We start from the raw sequence: 19,435 nt of genomic DNA on the forward strand, positions 1-19,435 counted from the left end.
AGAAAGAGAGGGGGAGGGAGAGGGAGGGAGAGAGACAGAGGGGGAGGGGAGGGAGGGAGGGAGGAAGAGGGAGGGAGAGGGAGGGAGGGAGGGAGAGAGACAGAGGGGGAGGGAGAGGGAGGGAGGGAGGAAGAGGGCGGGAGAGGGAGGGAGGGAGGGAGAGAGACAGAGGGGGAGGGAGAGGGAGGGAGGGAGGAGGAGGGAGGGGGAGGGAGGGAGGGAGGGAGGGAGAGAAAGAGACGGGGAGGGAGAGGGAGGGAGAGAGAGAAAGAGAGGGGAGGGGGAGGGAGGGAGGGAGGGAGAGGGAGGGAGAGGGAGGGGAGGGAGGGAGGAGGGAGAAAGAGAGGGGGAGGGAGAGGGAGGGAGGGAGAGAGACAGAGGGGGAGGGAGAGGGGGAGGGAGGAAGAGGAGGAGGAGGGAGGGGGGAGAGGGGGGGAGAGGCGGAGAGAGGGAGGGAGGGAGGGGAGGGAGGGAGAGAAAGAGAGGGGGAGAGAGGGAGGAGGGAGAGAGACAGAGGGGGAGGGAGAGGGAGGGAGGGAGGAAGAGGGAGGGAGAGGGAGGGAGGGAGGGAGGGGAGGGAGGGAGGGAGGGGAGGGAGGGAGAGGGAGGGAGGGAGAGAGAGGGGGAGGGGAGGAGGGAGAGAGACAGAGGGGAGGCGAGGGAGGGAGGGAGGAGGGGAGGGAGGGAGGAGGGAGGGGAGAGAGAGGGGGAGGGAGAGGAGGGAGAGGGGGGGAGGGGGGGAGAGGGGGGAGGAGGGAGGAGGGGGGGGGGGGGGAGGAGGGGAGGGGGGAGGGGGAGGAGGAGAGAGAGGGGGGGAGGGGAGGGAGGGGGGGGGAGAGGGAGGGAGAGGGGGGGGGGAGGGGGGGGGAGGAGAGAGAGGGGAGGGAGAGGGGAGGGAGGGAGGGAGAGGAGGCAGAGGGGGAGGGAGGAGAGGGAGGGAGGGAGAGAAAGAGGGGGGGGAGAGGGAGGGAGGGAGAGAGACAGAGGGGGAGGGAGGGAGAGGGAGGAGAAGGAGGGGAGGGAGGGAGGGAGAGAGACAGGGGGAGGGAGAGGGAGGGAGGGCGGAGAGGGAGGGAGAGGGAGGGAGGGAGAGGGAGGGGAAGGAGGGAGAGGGAGGGAGGGAGAGGGAGGGAGGGAGGAAAGAGAGGGGGAGGGAGAGGGAGGGAGGGAGGGAGCGAGACAGAGGGGGAGGGAGAGGGAGGGAGGGAGGAAGAGGGAGGGAGAGGGAGGGAGGGAGGGAGGGAGAGGGAGGGAGGGAGAGAAAGAGAGGGGGAGGGAGCGGGAGGGAGGGAGGAAAGAGAGGGGGAGGGAGGGAGGGAGAGAGACAGAGGGGGAGGGAGAGGGAGGGAGGGAGGAAGAGGGAGGGAGAGGGAGGGAGGGAGGGAGGGAGAGGGAGGGAGGGAGAGAAAGAGAGGGGGAGGGGAGAGGGAGGGAGGGAGAGAAAGAGAGGGGGAGGGAGAGGGAGGGAGGGAGAGAGACAGAGGGGGAGGGAGAGGGAGGGAGGGAGAAGAGGGAGGGAGAGGGAGGGAGGGAGGGAGGGAGAGGGAGGGAGGGAGAGAAAGAGAGGGGGAGGGAGAGGGAGGGAGAGAGACAGAGGGGGAGGGAGAGGGAGGGAGGAAGAGGGAGGGAGAGGGAGGGAGGGAGAGGGAGGGAGGGAGAGAAAGAGAGGGGGAGGGAGGAGGGAGGGAGGGAGAGAGACAGAGGGGGAGGGAGAGGGAGGGAGAGAGGAAGAGGGAGGGAGAGGGAGGGAGAGAGGGAGGGAGAGGGAGGGAGGGAGGAGAAAGAGAGGGGGAGGGAGAGGGAGGGAGAGAGACAGAGGGGAGGGAGAGGGAGGGAGGGAGGAAGAGGGAGGGAGAGGGAGGGAGGGAGGGAGAGAGACAGAGGGGGAGGGAGAGGGAGGGAGGGAGGAAGAGGGAGGGAGAGGGAGGGAGGGAGGGAGAGAGACAGAGGGGGAGGGAGAGGGAGGGAGGGAGGGAGGAAGAGGGAGGGAGAGGGAGGGAGGGAGGGAGGGAGAGAAAGAGACGGGGAGGGAGAGGGAGGGAGAGAGACAGAGGGGGAGGGAGAGGGAGGGAGGGAGGAAGAGGGAGGGAGAGGGAGGGAGGGAGGGAGAGAGACAGAGGGGGACGGAGAGGGAGGAGGGAGGAAGAGGGAGGGAGAGGGAGGGAGGGAGGGAGGAGAGAAAGAGACGGGGAGGGAGAGGGAGGGAGGGAGAGAGACAGAGGGGGAGGGAGAGGGAGGGAGACGAAGAGGGAGGGAGAGAAAGAAATGAAGAGGAGGGAGAGGGAGGGACAGAAAGAGAGGGGGAGGGAAGGAGAGGGAGGGAGAGGGAGGAGGGAAGGAGAGGGAGGGAGAGGGAGGAGGGAAGGAGAGGGAGGGAGAGGGAGGAGGGAAGGAGAGGGAGGGAGAGGGAGGAGGGAAGGAGAGGGAGGAGGGAGGGGGAGGGGGGAGGAGGGGGGAGGGCCCTCTGCCGGCTCCCCTGCAGTCGCTCAGCTCTGCTGCTGAGTCTGACTGTCTCTCTGATGACAGTGGCATCTGAGTCCCACCTTTGAGGCTCTCAGGCTCTCACACTTCATGGGTTTCCTCCTGGCTTCCTGGTGCTGTGTCTGCCAGAGGGTCTGCTGCAGACTCAACCCTCCCCTTGTGCTCCTCACCGGCCAGAAGTGTTGTGCCACTAAGAAGCTGAACTCAAGGGACACCCTGCTGACCGCGCCCTGCTGACCGCCCTGTGCTGGTGTCCGCCCCCTGCACCGGGAGGTGGCTGTGTCTCCTGCTGTTCTGTGCAGGGGCACAAGGGGGCAGCACAGCAGGCGGCCTGGGGTTTCACCCCACGTCCCTCCTCAGAGCAGGCGTGGCCGAGGCTTCCCCAGTCAGCAGCTCTCCCTGCTCCTGGGAGGATCTGCAGGAGGGGTGGTCCATGCGACCACCTGGGGTAGCCGCTCTGTCCACCCAGGTGAGGTCACGAGAGTCTTGAGTTGCCTGTTTCTTCTATTACTATTCCTTCCTGAGGATTCGGCCAAATTTCAAACCGCTTCTATTCAGTACTATGAAACACATTGCCACATTTTCTTAAAATAACACTTTTACACAGTGGGTGTGGGGCACCGTAAACCCAGGAGTCCCTGCGAGCGGCTCCAGCCCGAGGGGCTGGGATGGCGCCAGGGTGCAGGGCAGGGGTCCGGCCGTGGCTGGGGTGCAGCTGTCCCCAAGGCTCAGGTGCTGGAAGCGTGGTCCCCACCGGCAACGTGGCGGGAGGAATGGCGTCTAATGTGCTACAGTCAGTGGGGCGGCCACGGCCAACAACAGCAGGGTGAGCCCAACGGCAGCGGAGAGGACCATGATGCTCCCAGGATAAGACAGGATCCACGAGTGAAGTGACTTCGATCTGACCTGTACCCACTGCATCGTGTGCTGAAATGTCACACTGTGCCCCAAAACATGAGCAATTACGAGGTGTCCATTAAAAACTGAATAAGGTGCGGCCTGTCGGGAGCTGGTCAGGCACAGGGCATGCCCTGGGAAGGGTCAGGCAGCTCCTGGGGACCTGCGAGTTCTCAACCAGCTATTACAGAGAGCGAGCCCGGCCCCTCCACTCCCTCTGGCCTCACTACTGTGACCTCTCACCATGCTGCCACACAGCCACGGGGTCCTCACCAGAGCCAGGGCCATGGTGTTCCAACACACAGGCTCCAGAACTGAACAGGGAGCTAAATCATTTACCCTTTGCTTTGTAAAGTCTTCAGCTTCAGGTATTTTGTTGTAGCAATGAAAAATGAACTAATACAACTCTTTTTAAAAATTGTTTTAGTTGTAGATGAACACAATACCTTTATTTAATTTTGTGCGGTGCCAAGGATCAAATCCAGTGCCTCGCACCTACTAGTCAAGCGCTCTACCACTGAGGAACAGTCACAGTCCAACTAATACAACTCTCTTAACGAGAAAAAAAATACTTTGTTTCCAGCTTCTCTGAACCACCAGGAAGGATGGGAAATGTCTCTGAGGAAACGTACTGCGTGGAGGAACTCGGTGTCGCAGCGCACAGTGACGTGCACAACCCTTACCCTTTCCCTGGCTAAGGTTGTGAGTCAAACTCCACGGGCGATTCTAACACAGAACACCCTCCTAAAGACCAGAGGGAAACAACAGCTGCCTTGAAAAGACATTTCCGAGCTCCTTGGTGCAGACCTAGCCCCACGGCTGTGGGATTTCTCTGCATAGGCAGCAACAGAGCGCAGTCAGACATCCACTCCTGTTGAGGGTTGCCCACCACGTTGGGTCACAGACCATGGCCACACCACGCACGGGAAGGGGAAGCTGCCCAGAACACTAGAACTTCAACGTGCCACAGGTGCCGTGAGATGATTCCACACGCCCGCGTGGATGAAGTACACCCACACCCAGTCAGGTGAAATCAGACATCTCTCACTAGTGAGAACTAGCCAGTGGTGCAGAGTGGGTGGACCCTGAGGCCACCAGAGCATCCAACAGAAGGAAACACAGAGGACTCAGGCAGGACACCTGGTCCACTCAACCACGAGAGAGCCAGGGTCCTGGACACCAAGGAGAACCTGGAGGCTCTGGGTAGACACGGTGCTGTGACTGAGCACTGCAGAGTGGAAACACCACAGAGCTCAGAAGGAGCCTCACTCTATGCACCCTGAGCCAGCAAGCCGCTGTCCTGCTTTAGGAAGACGGAACGTACAGAAGAAATCTACAGAGGAACATTGACAAGACGGTCCGTGTGGGCCAATGGAGGCTCATCACCTCCAAACAAGAACCGCAGGACTCACCAGTAACATCCAGGCAGAAGGACACCCTCTGGCCCCCGGCCTCACAGCTGTACTCCCCGGAGTCCGCCTGGCCCGCCTGCCGCACCACCAGCTGCCGCCTGCAGCCCTTGGCCTCCACGTGCACCTGGGAGCTCGGGCTCAGCTTCTTCCCGTCCTTGAACCACGTCACCTCCGTCTGGGCCTGGGCCACCTCGCAGCTCAGAGTGGCACTGGCACCCGCCTGGGCCTTCACCTCACTGCGTGCCGGCTGCTCCTTGGCAAACACGGCCTTGGGCTCTGGGGACACAGGGGAGGGACACACAGGTGAGAGGCTCCAGAACAGACCCACCCTGTCTCAGAGCCTGAGCTCACCCTGAACCCAGGGATGGCCGAGGCAGAGTGTCCATCGTTAGCAGAGCACCACATGGCCACACACAGAGCTCTACCCTACACGTGACCCAAGCTGCAAACTCCAAGGCTGGTGTGTGGACGGCTGGGCAGACGTCCTCATCAGAGCCCTGAGCACTTCCTGATCCACCCGGATCCTGAAGGGAACCGGCCATGACCCTTCTCCTCAGGAACCCAGGCCATTGTGGCTTGCTGGCTGTCTCCCACTATGGGAGGGGCACAAAAGCAGGAGGAGGTGGACTCAGGAGGGAAGTTCACCCTGAGCGCCAAACCAAAAACCCACATCTTTGTTGGCCACAGGTACCAAAGGAACAGAGGAGAGCAGACTGCAAGTGCGGCCAATCAGCAGAGAACTCAGAGCAGCCAATCAGCAGAGAGCTCACAGCCAGTGTAGGTCAATCAGCAGAGAGCTCAGCGCCAGTGTGGACCAATCAGCAGAGAGCTCAGTGCCAGGTAGGCCAATCAGCAGAGAGCTCACTGCCTGTGTGGGCCAATCAGCAGAGAGCTCAGTGCCAGTGTGGGCCTATCAAAAAGAGCTCAATACCAGTGTGGGCCAAACAACAGAGAGCTCAGAGCAGTCAATCAGCAGAGAGCTCAGTGCCACTTCTGGCCCATCAGGAGAGAGTCCAGCACCAGGCAGGCCATCAGGAGAGAGCCCAGCACCAGGCAGGCCCTCAGGAGAGAGCCCAGCACCAGGCAGGCCATCAGGAGACGGGCTCTGAGCAGTGTGTGGCCCCCTTCCCAGGTTCAGGGACAGGTCACAGAGGGCAGGGGAGGAGATGAGGAGGGAGGACAGATGGACACTCAAGATTCCAAAGGGCCCAAGTGAGGGCTACTGGAGCTCTGGGCCAGCATGTAGGCAGGGCAGGCAGAGGGAGCCCCGGCCACCTGCAGGACACACTCTCCAGTCACAGGCAAACCCACTGCCCACACCACCCAGAGCTGGGCCACGGGTGCTGAGCCCAAGGTCAGGAAGGACAAAGAGCCTCACAGATCCCAGGCTGCCAAGGTGCCTGGAGCATCCCACCAACCTGTCCCTCCCTCCATTCACAGCAGGCCCAGCAGCACCCACCTGTGACGTCCAGGCGGAAGGACACCCTCTGGCCCCCGGCCTCACAGCTGTACTCCCCAGAGTCCGCCTGGCCTGCCTGCCGCACCACCAGCTGCCGCCTGCAGCCCTTGGCCTCCACGTGCACCTGGGAGCTCGGGCTCAGCTTCTTCCCGTCCTTGAACCACGTCACCTCCGTCTGGGCCTGGGCCACCTCGCAGCTCAGAGTGGCACTGGCCCCCGCCTGGGCCTTCACCTCACTGCGTGCTGGCTGCTCCTTGGCAAACACGGCCTTGGGCTCTGGGGACACAGGGGAGGGACACACAGGTCAGAGGCTCCAGAACAGACCCACCCCGTCTCAGAGCCTGAGCTCACCCTGAACCCAGGGATGGCCGAGGCAGAGTGTCCATCGTTAGCAGAGCACCACATGGCCACACACAGAGCTCTACCCTACACGTGACCCAAGCTGCAAACTCCAAGGCTGGTGTGTGGACGGCTGGGCAGACGTCCTCATCAGAGCCCTGACACTTCCTGATCCACCCGGATCCTGAAGGGAACCGGCCATGACCCTTCTCCTCGGACCCAGGCCATTGTGACTTCCTGGCTGTCTCCCACTATGGGAGGGGCACAAAAGCAGGAGGAGGTGGACTCAGGAGGGAAGTTCACCTTGAGCGCCAAATCAAAAACCCACATCTTTGTGGCCACAGGTACCAAAGGAACAGAGGAGAGCAGACTGCAAGTGCGGCCTATCAGCAGAGAACTCAGAGCAGCCAATCAGCAGAGAGCTGAGAGCCAGTGTAGGTCAATCAGCAGAGAGCTCTCTGCCTGTGTGGGCCAATCAGCAGAGAGCTCAGTGCCAGTGCCAGAAAAGAGCTCAATACCAGTGTGGGCCAAACAACAGAGAGCTCAGAGCAGTCAATCAGCAGAGAGCTCAGTGCCACTTCCGGCCCATCAGGAGAGAGCCCAGCACCAGGCAGGCCATCAGGAGAGAGCCCAGCACCAGGCAGGCCATCAGGAGAGAGCCCAGCACCAGGCAGGCAATCAGGAGAGAGCCCAGCACCAGGCAGGCCATCAGGAGAGGGGCTCTGAGCAGTGTGTGGCCCCCTTCCCAGGTTCAGGGACAGGTCACAGAGGGCAGGGGAGGAGATGAGGAGGGAGGACAGATGGACACTCAAGATTCTAAAGGGCCCAAGCGAGGGCTACTGGAGCTCTGGGCCAGCATGTAGGCAGGGCAGGCAGAGGGAGCCCCGGCCATCTGCAGGACACACTCTCCAGTCACAAGCAAACCCACTGCCCACACCACCCAGAGGTGGGCCACGGGTGCTGAGCCCAAGGTCAGGAAGGACACAGAGCCTCACAGATCCCAGGCTGCCAAGGTCCCCTGGAGCATCCCACCAACCTGTCCCTCCCTCCATTCACAGCAGGCCCGGCAGCACCCACCTGTGACGTCCAGGCGGAAGGACACCCTCTGGCCCCCGGCCTCACAGCTGTACTCCCCAGAGTCCGCCTGGCCTGCCTGCCGCACCACCAGCTGCCGCCTGCAGCCCTTGGCCTCCACGTGCACCTGGGAGCTCGGGCTCAGCTTCTTCCCGTCCTTGAACCACGTCACCTCCATCTGGGCCTGGGCCACCTCGCAGCTCAGAGTGGCACTGGCCCCCACCTGGGCCTTCACCTCACTGCGTGCCGGCTGCTCCTTGGCAAACACCACCTTGGGCTCTGGGGACACAGGGGAGGGACACATGGGTCAGAGGTTCCAGAACAGACCCACCCCGTCTCAGAGCCTGAGCTCACTCTGAGCTCATCCAGGGATGGCCAAGGCAGAGTGTCCATCATTACAGAGCACCGCATGGCCACACAGAGCTCTATCCTACACGTGACCCAAGCTGCAAACTCCAAGGCTGGTGTGTGGACGGCTGGGCAGACGTCCTCATCAGAGCCCTGAGCACTTCCTGATCCACCCGGATCCTGAAGGGAACCGGCCATGACCCTTCTCCTCCGGAACCCAAGCCATTGTGGCTTGCTGGCTGTCTCCCACTATGGGAGGGGCACAAAAGCAGGAGGAGGTGGACTCAGGAGGTAAGTCCACCCTGAGCGCCAAACCAAAAACCCACATCTTTGTTGGCCACAGGTACCAAAGGAATAGAGGAGAGCAGACTGCAAGTGCGGCCAATCAGCAGAGAGCTCAGAGCAGTCAATAGGCAGAGAGCTCAGTGTCACTGTAGGCCAATCAGTAGAGAGCTCAGCGCCAGTGTAGGCCAATCAGCAGAGAGCTCAGTGCCTGTGTGGGCCAGTCAGCAGAGAGCTCAGGGCCAGTGTGGTCCATTCAGCAGAGAGCTCAGTGCCAGTGTGGGCCAATCAGCAGAGAGCTCAGTGCGAGCTAGGCCAATCAGCAGAGAGCTCATTGCCTGTGTAGGCCAATCAGGAGAGAGCTCAGTGACAGTGTGGGTCAATCAGCAGAGAGCTCAGTGCGAGCTAGGCCAATCAGCAGAGAGCTCATTGCCTGTGTAGGCCAATCAGGAGAGAGCTCAGTGCCAGTGTGGGTCAATCAGCAGAGAGCTCAGTGCCAGTGTGGGCCAATCAGCAGAGAGCTCACTGCCAGGTAGGCCAATCAGCAGAGATCTCACTGACTGTGTAGGCCAATCAGCAGAGAGCTCAGGGCCAGTGTGGGCCAATCAGCAGAGAGCTCAATACCAGTGTGGGCCAATCAACAGAGAGCTCAGAGCAGTCAATCAGCAGAGAGCTCAGTGCCACTTCGGGTCCATCAGGAGAGAGACAAACACCAGGAAGGCCATCAGGAGAGAGGCTCTGAGCAGTGTGTGGCCCCCTTCCCAGGTTCAGGGACAGGTCACAGTGGGCAGGGGAGGAGATGAGGAGGGAGGACAGATGGACACTCAAGATTCCAAAGGGCCCAAGCGAGGGCTACTGGAGCTCTGGGCCAGCATGTAGGCAGGGCAGGCAGAGGGAGCCCCGGCCACCTGCAGGACACACTCTCCAGTCACAGGCAAACCCACTGCCCACACCACCCAGAGCTGGGCCACGGGTGCTGAGCCCAAGGTCAGGAAGGACACAGGGCCTCACAGAGCCCAGGCTGCCAAGGTGCCCTAGAGCGTCCCACCAACCTGTCCCTCCCTCCATTCACAGCAGGCCCAGCAGCACCCACCTGTGACGTCCAGGCGGAAGGACACCCTCTGGCCCCCGGCCTCACAGCTGTACTCCCCAGAGTCCGCCTGGCCTGCCTGCCGCACCACCAGCTGCCGCCTGCAGCCCTTGGCCTCCACGTGCACCTGGGAGCTCGGGCTCAGCTTCTTCCCGTCCTTGAACCACGTCACCTCCGTCTGGGCCTGGGCCACCTCGCAGCTCAGAGTGGCACTGGCCCCCGCCTGGGCCTTCACCTCGCTGCGTGCCGGCTGCTCCTTGGCAAACACCACCTTGGGCTCTGGGGACACAGGGGAGGGACGCACAGGTCAGAGGTTCCAGAACAGACCCACCCCATCTCAGAGCCTGAGCTCACCCTGAACCCAGGGATGGCCGAGGCAGAGTGTCCATCGTTAGCAGAGCACCACATGGCCACACACAGAGCTCTACCCTACACGTGACCCAAGCTGCAAACTCCAAGGCTGGTGTGTGGACGGCTGGGCAGACGTCCTCATCAGAGCCCTGAGCACTTCCTGATCCACCCGGATCCTGAAGGGAACTGGACTTCAAGGCCCATGAGGCCACTGCAGTCAGGCCTGCCTCCTGATGCCACCACTGTCCCGACCTTTGGGAACAGACTATGACCCTTCTCCTCAGGGACCCCAGGCCATTGGTGGCTTCCTGGCTGTCTCCCACCATGCAGGGGCACAAAAGCAGGAGGAGGGGGACTCAGGAGGGATCCCACCATGAGCTCCATATTGTTGGCCACAGCTACCAAAGGAATGCAGAAGAGCAGACGGACAGTGCAGCCAATCAGCATAGGGCTCAGTATCATTTTGGGTCAATCAGCAGAGAGCTCAGAGCCAGCCCATCAGCAGACTGTTCAGTGCCAGTTGAACCAATCAGCAGAACTCAGTGCCAGCCAATCAGCACAGAGTTCAGTACTGGTTTCAGCTAATCAGCAGAGAGCTCAGTGCCTGTGTGGGCCAATCAGCAGAGAGCACAGTGCCAGTATAGTCAATCAGCAGAGAGTTCAGTGCCTGTGTGGGCCAATCAGGAGAGAGTCCAGCACCAGGCAAGCCATCAGGAGAGAGCCCAGCACCAAGAAGGCCATCAGGAGACGGGCTCTGAGCAGTGTGTGGCCCCCTTCCCAGGCTCAGGGACAGGTCACAGTGGGTAGGGGAGGAGATGAGGAGGGAGGACAGATGGACACTCAGGATTCCCAAGGGCCCAAGAAGGGCTACTGGAGCTCTGGGCCAGCATGTAGGCAGGGCAGGCACAGGGAGCCCTGGCCATCTGCAGGACACACTCTCCAGTCACAGGCAACCCACTGCCCACACCACCCAGAGCTGGGCCATGGGTGCTGAGCCCAAGGTCAGGAAGGACACAGAGCCTCACAGAGCCCAGGTTGCCAAGGTGCCCTGGAGCGTCCCACCAACCTGTCCCTCCCTCCATTCACAGCAGGCCCGGCAGCACCCACCTGTGACGTCCAGGCGGAAGGACACCCTCTGGCCCCCGGCCTCACAGCTGTACTCCCCAGAGTCCGCCTGGCCCGCCTGCCGCACCACCAGCTGCCGCCTGCAGCCCTTGGCCTCCACGTGCACCTGGGAGCTCGGGCTCAGCTTCTTCCCGTCCTTGAACCACGTCACCTCCGTCTGGGCCTGGGCCACCTCGCAGCTCAGAGTGGCACTGGCACCCGCCTGGGCCTTCACCTCACTGCGTGCCGGCTGCTCCTTGGCAAACACGGCCTTGGGCTCTGGGGACACAGGGGAGGGACACACAGGTGAGAGGCTCCAGAACAGACCCACCCTGTCTCAGAGCCTGAGCTCACCCTGAACCCAGGGATGGCCGAGGCAGAGTGTCCATCGTTAGCAGAGCACCACATGGCCACACACAGAGCTCTACCCTACACGTGACCCAAGCTGCAAACTCCAAGGCTGGTGTGTGGACGGCTGGGCAGACGTCCTCATCAGAGCCCTGAGCACTTCCTGATCCACCCGGATCCTGAAGGGAACCGGCCATGACCCTTCTCCTCAGGAACCCAGGCCATTGTGGCTTGCTGGCTGTCTCCCACTATGGGAGGGGCACAAAAGCAGGAGGAGGTGGACTCAGGAGGGAAGTTCACCCTGAGCGCCAAACCAAAAACCCACATCTTTGTTGGCCACAGGTACCAAAGGAACAGAGGAGAGCAGACTGCAAGTGCGGCCAATCAGCAGAGAACTCAGAGCAGCCAATCAGCAGAGAGCTCACAGCCAGTGTAGGTCAATCAGCAGAGAGCTCAGCGCCAGTGTGGACCAATCAGCAGAGAGCTCAGTGCCAGGTAGGCCAATCAGCAGAGAGCTCACTGCCTGTGTGGGCCAATCAGCAGAGAGCTCAGTGCCAGTGTGGGCCTATCAAAAAGAGCTCAATACCAGTGTGGGCCAAACAACAGAGAGCTCAGAGCAGTCAATCAGCAGAGAGCTCAGTGCCACTTCTGGCCCATCAGGAGAGAGTCCAGCACCAGGCAGGCCATCAGGAGAGAGCCCAGCACCAGGCAGGCCCTCAGGAGAGAGCCCAGCACCAGGCAGGCCATCAGGAGACGGGCTCTGAGCAGTGTGTGGCCCCCTTCCCAGGTTCAGGGACAGGTCACAGAGGGCAGGGGAGGAGATGAGGAGGGAGGACAGATGGACACTCAAGATTCCAAAGGGCCCAAGTGAGGGCTACTGGAGCTCTGGGCCAGCATGTAGGCAGGGCAGGCAGAGGGAGCCCCGGCCACCTGCAGGACACACTCTCCAGTCACAGGCAAACCCACTGCCCACACCACCCAGAGCTGGGCCACGGGTGCTGAGCCCAAGGTCAGGAAGGACAAAGAGCCTCACAGATCCCAGGCTGCCAAGGTGCCTGGAGCATCCCACCAACCTGTCCCTCCCTCCATTCACAGCAGGCCCAGCAGCACCCACCTGTGACGTCCAGGCGGAAGGACACCCTCTGGCCCCCGGCCTCACAGCTGTACTCCCCAGAGTCCGCCTGGCCTGCCTGCCGCACCACCAGCTGCCGCCTGCAGCCCTTGGCCTCCACGTGCACCTGGGAGCTCGGGCTCAGCTTCTTCCCGTCCTTGAACCACGTCACCTCCGTCTGGGCCTGGGCCACCTCGCAGCTCAGAGTGGCACTGGCCCCCGCCTGGGCCTTCACCTCACTGCGTGCTGGCTGCTCCTTGGCAAACACGGCCTTGGGCTCTGGGGACACAGGGGAGGGACACACAGGTCAGAGGCTCCAGAACAGACCCACCCCGTCTCAGAGCCTGAGCTCACCCTGAACCCAGGGATGGCCGAGGCAGAGTGTCCATCGTTAGCAGAGCACCACATGGCCACACACAGAGCTCTACCCTACACGTGACCCAAGCTGCAAACTCCAAGGCTGGTGTGTGGACGGCTGGGCAGACGTCCTCATCAGAGCCCTGACACTTCCTGATCCACCCGGATCCTGAAGGGAACCGGCCATGACCCTTCTCCTCGGACCCAGGCCATTGTGACTTCCTGGCTGTCTCCCACTATGGGAGGGGCACAAAAGCAGGAGGAGGTGGACTCAGGAGGGAAGTTCACCTTGAGCGCCAAATCAAAAACCCACATCTTTGTGGCCACAGGTACCAAAGGAACAGAGGAGAGCAGACTGCAAGTGCGGCCTATCAGCAGAGAACTCAGAGCAGCCAATCAGCAGAGAGCTGAGAGCCAGTGTAGGTCAATCAGCAGAGAGCTCTCTGCCTGTGTGGGCCAATCAGCAGAGAGCTCAGTGCCAGTGCCAGAAAAGAGCTCAATACCAGTGTGGGCCAAACAACAGAGAGCTCAGAGCAGTCAATCAGCAGAGAGCTCAGTGCCACTTCCGGCCCATCAGGAGAGAGCCCAGCACCAGGCAGGCCATCAGGAGAGAGCCCAGCACCAGGCAGGCCATCAGGAGAGAGCCCAGCACCAGGCAGGCAATCAGGAGAGAGCCCAGCACCAGGCAGGCCATCAGGAGAGGGGCTCTGAGCAGTGTGTGGCCCCCTTCCCAGGTTCAGGGACAGGTCACAGAGGGCAGGGGAGGAGATGAGGAGGGAGGACAGATGGACACTCAAGATTCTAAAGGGCCCAAGCGAGGGCTACTGGAGCTCTGGCCAGCATGTAGGCAGGGCAGGCAGAGGGAGCCCCGGCCATCTGCAGGACACACTCTCCAGTCACAAGCAAACCCACTGCCCACACCACCCAGAGGTGGGCCACGGGTGCTGAGCCCAAGGTCAGGAAGGACACAGAGCCTCACAGAGCCCAGGCTGCCAAGGTCCCCTGGAGCATCCCACCAACCTGTCCCTCCCTCCATTCACAGCAGGCCCGGCAGCACCCACCTGTGACGTCCAGGCGGAAGGACACCCTCTGGCCCCCGGCCTCACAGCTGTACTCCCCAGAGTCCGCCTGGCCTGCCTGCCGCACCACCAGCTGCCGCCTGCAGCCCTTGGCCTCCACGTGCACCTGGGAGCTCGGGCTCAGCTTCTTCCCGTCCTTGAACCACGTCACCTCCATCTGGGCCTGGGCCACCTCGCAGCTCAGAGTGGCACTGGCCCCCACCTGGGCCTTCACCTCACTGCGTGCCGGCTGCTCCTTGGCAAACACCACCTTGGGCTCTGGGGACACAGGGGAGGGACACATGGGTCAGAGGTTCCAGAACAGACCCACCCGTCTCAGAGCCTGAGCTCACTCTGAGCTCATCCAGGGATGGCCAAGGCAGAGTGTCCATCATTACAGAGCACCGCATGGCCACACAGAGCTCTATCCTACACGTGACCCAAGCTGCAAACTCCAAGGCTGGTGTGTGGACGGCTGGGCAGACGTCCTCATCAGAGCCCTGAGCACTTCCTGATCCACCCGGATCCTGAAGGGAACCGGCCATGACCCTTCTCCTCCGGAACCCAAGCCATTGTGGCTTGCTGGCTGTCTCCCACTATGGGAGGGGCACAAAAGCAGGAGGAGGTGGACTCAGGAGGTAAGTCCACCCTGAGCGCCAAACCAAAAACCCACATCTTTGTTGGCCACAGGTACCAAAGGAATAGAGGAGAGCAGACTGCAAGTGCGGCCAATCAGCAGAGAGCTCAGAGCAGTCAATAGGCAGAGAGCTCAGTGTCACTGTAGGCCAATCAGTAGAGAGCTCAGCGCCAGTGTAGGCCAATCAGCAGAGAGCTCAGTGCCTGTGTGGGCCAGTCAGCAGAGAGCTCAGGGCCAGTGTGGTCCATTCAGCAGAGAGCTCAGTGCCAGTGTGGGCCAATCAGCAGAGAGCTCAGTGCGAGCTAGGCCAATCAGCAGAGAGCTCATTGCCTGTGTAGGCCAATCAGGAGAGAGCTCAGTGACAGTGTGGGTCAATCAGCAGAGAGCTCAGTGCGAGCTAGGCCAATCAGCAGAGAGCTCATTGCCTGTGTAGGCCAATCAGGAGAGAGCTCAGTGCCAGTGTGGGTCAATCAGCAGAGAGCTCAGTGCCAGTGTGGGCCAATCAGCAGAGAGCTCACTGCCAGGTAGGCCAATCAGCAGAGATCTCACTGACTGTGTAGGCCAATCAGCAGAGAGCTCAGGGCCAGTGTGGGCCAATCAGCAGAGAGCTCAATACCAGTGTGGGCCAATCAACAGAGAGCTCAGAGCAGTCAATCAGCAGAGAGCTCAGTGCCACTTCGGGTCCATCAGGAGAGAGACAAACACCAGGAAGGCCATCAGGAGAGAGGCTCTGAGCAGTGTGTGGCCCCCTTCCCAGGTTCAGGGACAGGTCACAGTGGGCAGGGGAGGAGATGAGGAGGGAGGACAGATGGACACTCAAGATTCCAAAGGGCCCAAGCGAGGGCTACTGGAGCTCTGGGCCAGCATGTAGGCAGGGCAGGCAGAGGGAGCCCCGGCCACCTGCAGGACACACTCTCCAGTCACAGGCAAACCCACTGCCCACACCACCCAGAGCTGGGCCACGGGTGCTGAGCCCAAGGTCAGGAAGGACACAGGGCCTCACAGAGCCCAGGCTGCCAAGGTGCCCTAGAGCGTCCCACCAACCTGTCCCTCCCTCCATTCACAGCAGGCCCAGCAGCACCCACCTGTGACGTCCAGGCGGAAGGACACCCTCTGGCCCCCGGCCTCACAGCTGTACTCCCCAGAGTCCGCCTGGCCTGCCTGCCGCACCACCAGCTGCCGCCTGCAGCCCTTGGCCTCCACGTGCACCTGGGAGCTCGGGCTCAGCTTCTTCCCGTCCTTGAACCACGTCACCTCCGTCTGGGCCTGGGCCACCTCGCAGCTCAGAGTGGCACTGGCCCCGCCTGGGCCTTCACCTCGCTGCGTGCCGGCTGCTCCTTGGCAAACACCACCTTGGGCTCTGGGGACACAGGGGAGGGACGCACAGGTCAGAGGTTCCAGAACAGACCCACCCCATCTCAGAGCCTGAGCTCACCCTGAACCCAGGGATGGCCGAGGCAGAGTGTCCATCGTTAGCAGAGCACCACATGGCCACACACAGAGCTCTACCCTACACGTGACCCAAGCTGCAAACTCCAAGGCTGGTGTGTGGACGGCTGGGCAGACGTCCTCATCAGAGCCCTGAGCACTTCCTGATCCACCCGGATCCTGAAGGGAACTGGACTTCAAGGCCCATGAGGCCACTGCAGTCAGGCCTGCCTCCTGATGCCACCACTGTCCCGACCTTTGGGAACAGACTATGACCCTTCTCCTCAGGGACCCCAGGCCATTGGTGGCTTCCTGGCTGTCTCCCACCATGCAGGGGCACAAAAGCAGGAGGAGGGGGACTCAGGAGGGATCCCACCATGAGCTCCATATTGTTGGCCACAGCTACCAAAGGAATGCAGAAGAGCAGACGGACAGTGCAGCCAATCAGCATAGGGCTCAGTATCATTTTGGGTCAATCAGCAGAGAGCTCAGAGCCAGCCCATCAGCAGACTGTTCAGTGCCAGTTGAACCAATCAGCAGAACTCAGTGCCAGCCAATCAGCACAGAGTTCAGTACTGGTTTCAGCTAATCAGCAGAGAGCTCAGTGCCTGTGTGGGCCAATCAGCAGAGAGCACAGTGCCAGTATAGTCAATCAGCAGAGAGTTCAGTGCCTGTGTGGGCCAATCAGGAGAGAGTCCAGCACCAGGCAAGCCATCAGGAGAGAGCCCAGCACCAAGAAGGCCATCAGGAGACGGGCTCTGAGCAGTGTGTGGCCCCCTTCCCAGGCTCAGGGACAGGTCACAGTGGGTAGGGGAGGAGATGAGGAGGGAGGACAGATGGACACTCAGGATTCCCAAGGGCCCAAGAAGGGCTACTGGAGCTCTGGGCCAGCATGTAGGCAGGGCAGGCACAGGGAGCCCTGGCCATCTGCAGGACACACTCTCCAGTCACAGGCAACCCACTGCCCACACCACCCAGAGCTGGGCCATGGGTGCTGAGCCCAAGGTCAGGAAGGACACAGAGCCTCACAGAGCCCAGGTTGCCAAGGTGCCCTGGAGCGTCCCACCAACCTGTCCCTCCCTCCATTCACAGCAGGCCCGGCAGCACCCACCTGTGACGTCCAGGCGGAAGGACACCCTCTGGCCCCCGGCCTCACAGCTGTACTCCCCAGAGTCCGCCTGGCCCGCCTGCCGCACCACCAGCTGCCGCCTGCAGCCCTTGGCCTCCACGTGCACCTGGGAGCTCGGGCTCAGCTTCTTCCCGTCCTTGAACCACGTCACCTCCGTCTGGGCCTGGGCCACCTCGCAGCTCAGAGTGGCACTGGCCCCCGCCTGGGCCTTCACCTCGCTGTGTGCCGGCTGCTCCTTGGCAAACACGGCCTTGGGCTCTGGGGACACAGGGGAGGGACTGGGTCAGAGGCAGGATGCTGGTGTCACCCTACATGACAGGACGGAGCTCAAGCTCCATGCACTGTAGCCTCATCGGAGAGTGGGACTTCCTGTGTCTCTACATCAGGCCGCGTCACACGGCATCCCCTCTCTCCGGGGTCAGCTGCTTATGTGCGATGGCCTGAGCCTGGTGGGATCTGAAGGAGGCTGTTCTCCGACTCCTTGTCCTCGGCTCACTTGCCACACTGCTCATCACCTCCCCAGAGCTGGCACGCCTTTGTCCTCTACAAACCACATCCTGTCTCTTACTTCAGCTCACATCCAGGTCTCGGCTCATCGACTTCAGGTATTCCTATTTCCACCCAACCAGAACACCTCAACTCACTTCCCAGCGGCCCATGCACAGAGCAGACCTGGGCAGCCGCTGCTCTGACCTCTGTAACATGCTGCCCTGGCCTGGCCTCCGATTTCTCAAGGACAAAGTCAGCTTGTGCCACGCTGCAGGCTGCACAGGGCGGTGGTGCCCCGGACCTCACAGGCCCAACAGCCCTGTCTGAGCGCAATGCTTCAGTGCAGGGTGGGGCAGTCTCTCATCCAGCACAGGGTCTGTGAGAGCCGCCCGGCTGTCGCTCAGGCGCAGACTGCTCTCCTGGTCTGGGGGTACTAGCGCCACCAGCGATTCCCTTACTCTGTGGCTGGATGGGGATTGTTCCAGGCTGGGGATACAACGAGCAAGGCTGCTGTGGATGTCCATGGTGGCAAAGGGCTGTGCGTGGCCTGACAGACCTCTCCAAATAGGCACCAAGTGCATGCTCAGCAGGGCGACTTCCCACACCCTGTCCTCCAGCTTCTCAAAGTGTGCGTGTCCCGCTCAAGTAACAGTGAGAGGTAGAGCACGAGTCTCCATCCCAGCCCCTTTCTGCATGCACAGGAGGCTTCCACTTCAAATTCCTTTTAAAAATTTGTCTTTACTGACTTTTTAAGTTGGAATGTAATTTAATTACATTAGAATTTAATATTTAATCAAACACTAATACAACTTACAGAGGCAAGCTACAATTTTGGCCACTGGTTTAAAATACTCAAGCACATTAAAATGCTGAAAACGTCAAATGCACATAAATATGAAAATGAGATTCCACACTGTGGATGCAGTCCTTCAGTGACTCACTCGCCTCCCGAACTAACAACCCTCAGGACCCAGAGCGGCAGACACCGCAGACAGCGGCCAAAACGGCCCCAGTCAGATGGTGTGTTCCCACAGCACTTCCAAAACAAGGACACAAAGACAGACAGACAATGGACACCAGGGCCTACGCTCCGTGAGGTCAGTCAGGGAGCCATGCTGGAGGAGCAGACTGAGCAGGAGGAACCAGGCTCTGTGAGGTCAGTCAGGTGGCCATGCTGGAGGAGCAGACTGAGCAGGAGGAACCAGGCTCTGTGAGGTCAGTCAGGGAGCCATGCTGGAGGAGGAGACTGAGCAGGAGGACCCAGGCTCTGTGAGGTCAGTCAGGGAGCCATGCTGGAAAGCAGACTGAGCAGGAGGAACCAGGCGCTGTGAGGTCACTCAGGGAGCCATGCTGGAGGAGCAGACTGAGCAGGAGGAACCAGGCGCTGTGAGGTCACTCAGGGAGCCATGCTGGAGGAGGAGACTAGGCAGGAGGACCCAGGCTCTGTGAGGTCAGTCAGGGAGCCATGCTGGAGGAGGAGACTGAGCAGGAGGATCCAGGCGCTGTGAGGTCAGTCAGGGAGCCATGCTGGAGGAGGAGACTGAGCAGGAGGACCCAGGCTCTGTGAGGTCAGTCAGGGAGCCATGCTGGAGGAGCAGACTGAGCAGGAGGAACCAGGCGCTGTGAGGTCACTCAGGGAGCCATGCTGGAGGAGCAGACTGAGCAGGAGGAACCAGGCGCTGTGAGGTCACTCAGGGAGCCATGCTGGAGGAGCAGACTGAGCAGGAGGAACCAGGCGCTGTGAGGTCAGTCAGGGAGCCATGCTGGAGGAGGAGACTAGGCAGGAGGACCCAGGCTCTGTGAGGTCAGTCAGGGAGCCATGCTGGAAAACAGACTGAGCAGGAGGACCCAGGCTCTGTGAGGTCAGTCAGGGAGCCATGCTGGAGGAGGAGACTGAGCAGGAGGACCCAGGCTCTGTGAGGTCAGTCAGGGAGCCATGCTGGAGGAGGAGACTGAGCAGGAGGAACCAGGCGCTGTGAGGTCAGTCAGGGAGCCATGCTGGAGGAGGAGACTAGGCAGGAGGACCCAGGCTCTGTGAGGT

The 19,435-nt window shown here is 61.3% G+C and overlaps 1 protein-coding gene across 1 annotated transcript in view; it reads right to left on the reverse strand.

Moving 5' to 3' along the window:
* Nucleotides 1-19,435, reverse strand: part of Obscn (obscurin, cytoskeletal calmodulin and titin-interacting RhoGEF) — a 140,383-nt gene that overhangs the window by 100,485 nt on the left and 20,463 nt on the right. Inside the window, exons 10-16 of the mRNA XM_047537974.1 lie at nucleotides 16,888-17,163; nucleotides 13,715-13,990; nucleotides 12,300-12,575; nucleotides 10,841-11,116; nucleotides 9,386-9,661; nucleotides 7,666-7,941; nucleotides 6,250-6,525 (exon numbers count right to left, since the gene is read on the reverse strand). Of these exons, the coding sequence (XP_047393930.1) occupies nucleotides 6,250-6,525; nucleotides 7,666-7,941; nucleotides 9,386-9,661; nucleotides 10,841-11,116; nucleotides 12,300-12,575; nucleotides 13,715-13,990; nucleotides 16,888-17,163 (1,932 nt within the window). The remainder of the gene's footprint in view (nucleotides 1-6,249; nucleotides 6,526-7,665; nucleotides 7,942-9,385; nucleotides 9,662-10,840; nucleotides 11,117-12,299; nucleotides 12,576-13,714; nucleotides 13,991-16,887; nucleotides 17,164-19,435) is intronic.

The sequence above is a fragment of the Sciurus carolinensis genome, unplaced genomic scaffold (assembly GCF_902686445.1).
Source record: "Sciurus carolinensis unplaced genomic scaffold, mSciCar1.2, whole genome shotgun sequence".
In the NCBI taxonomy this organism is placed as follows: domain Eukaryota; kingdom Metazoa; phylum Chordata; class Mammalia; order Rodentia; family Sciuridae; genus Sciurus; species Sciurus carolinensis.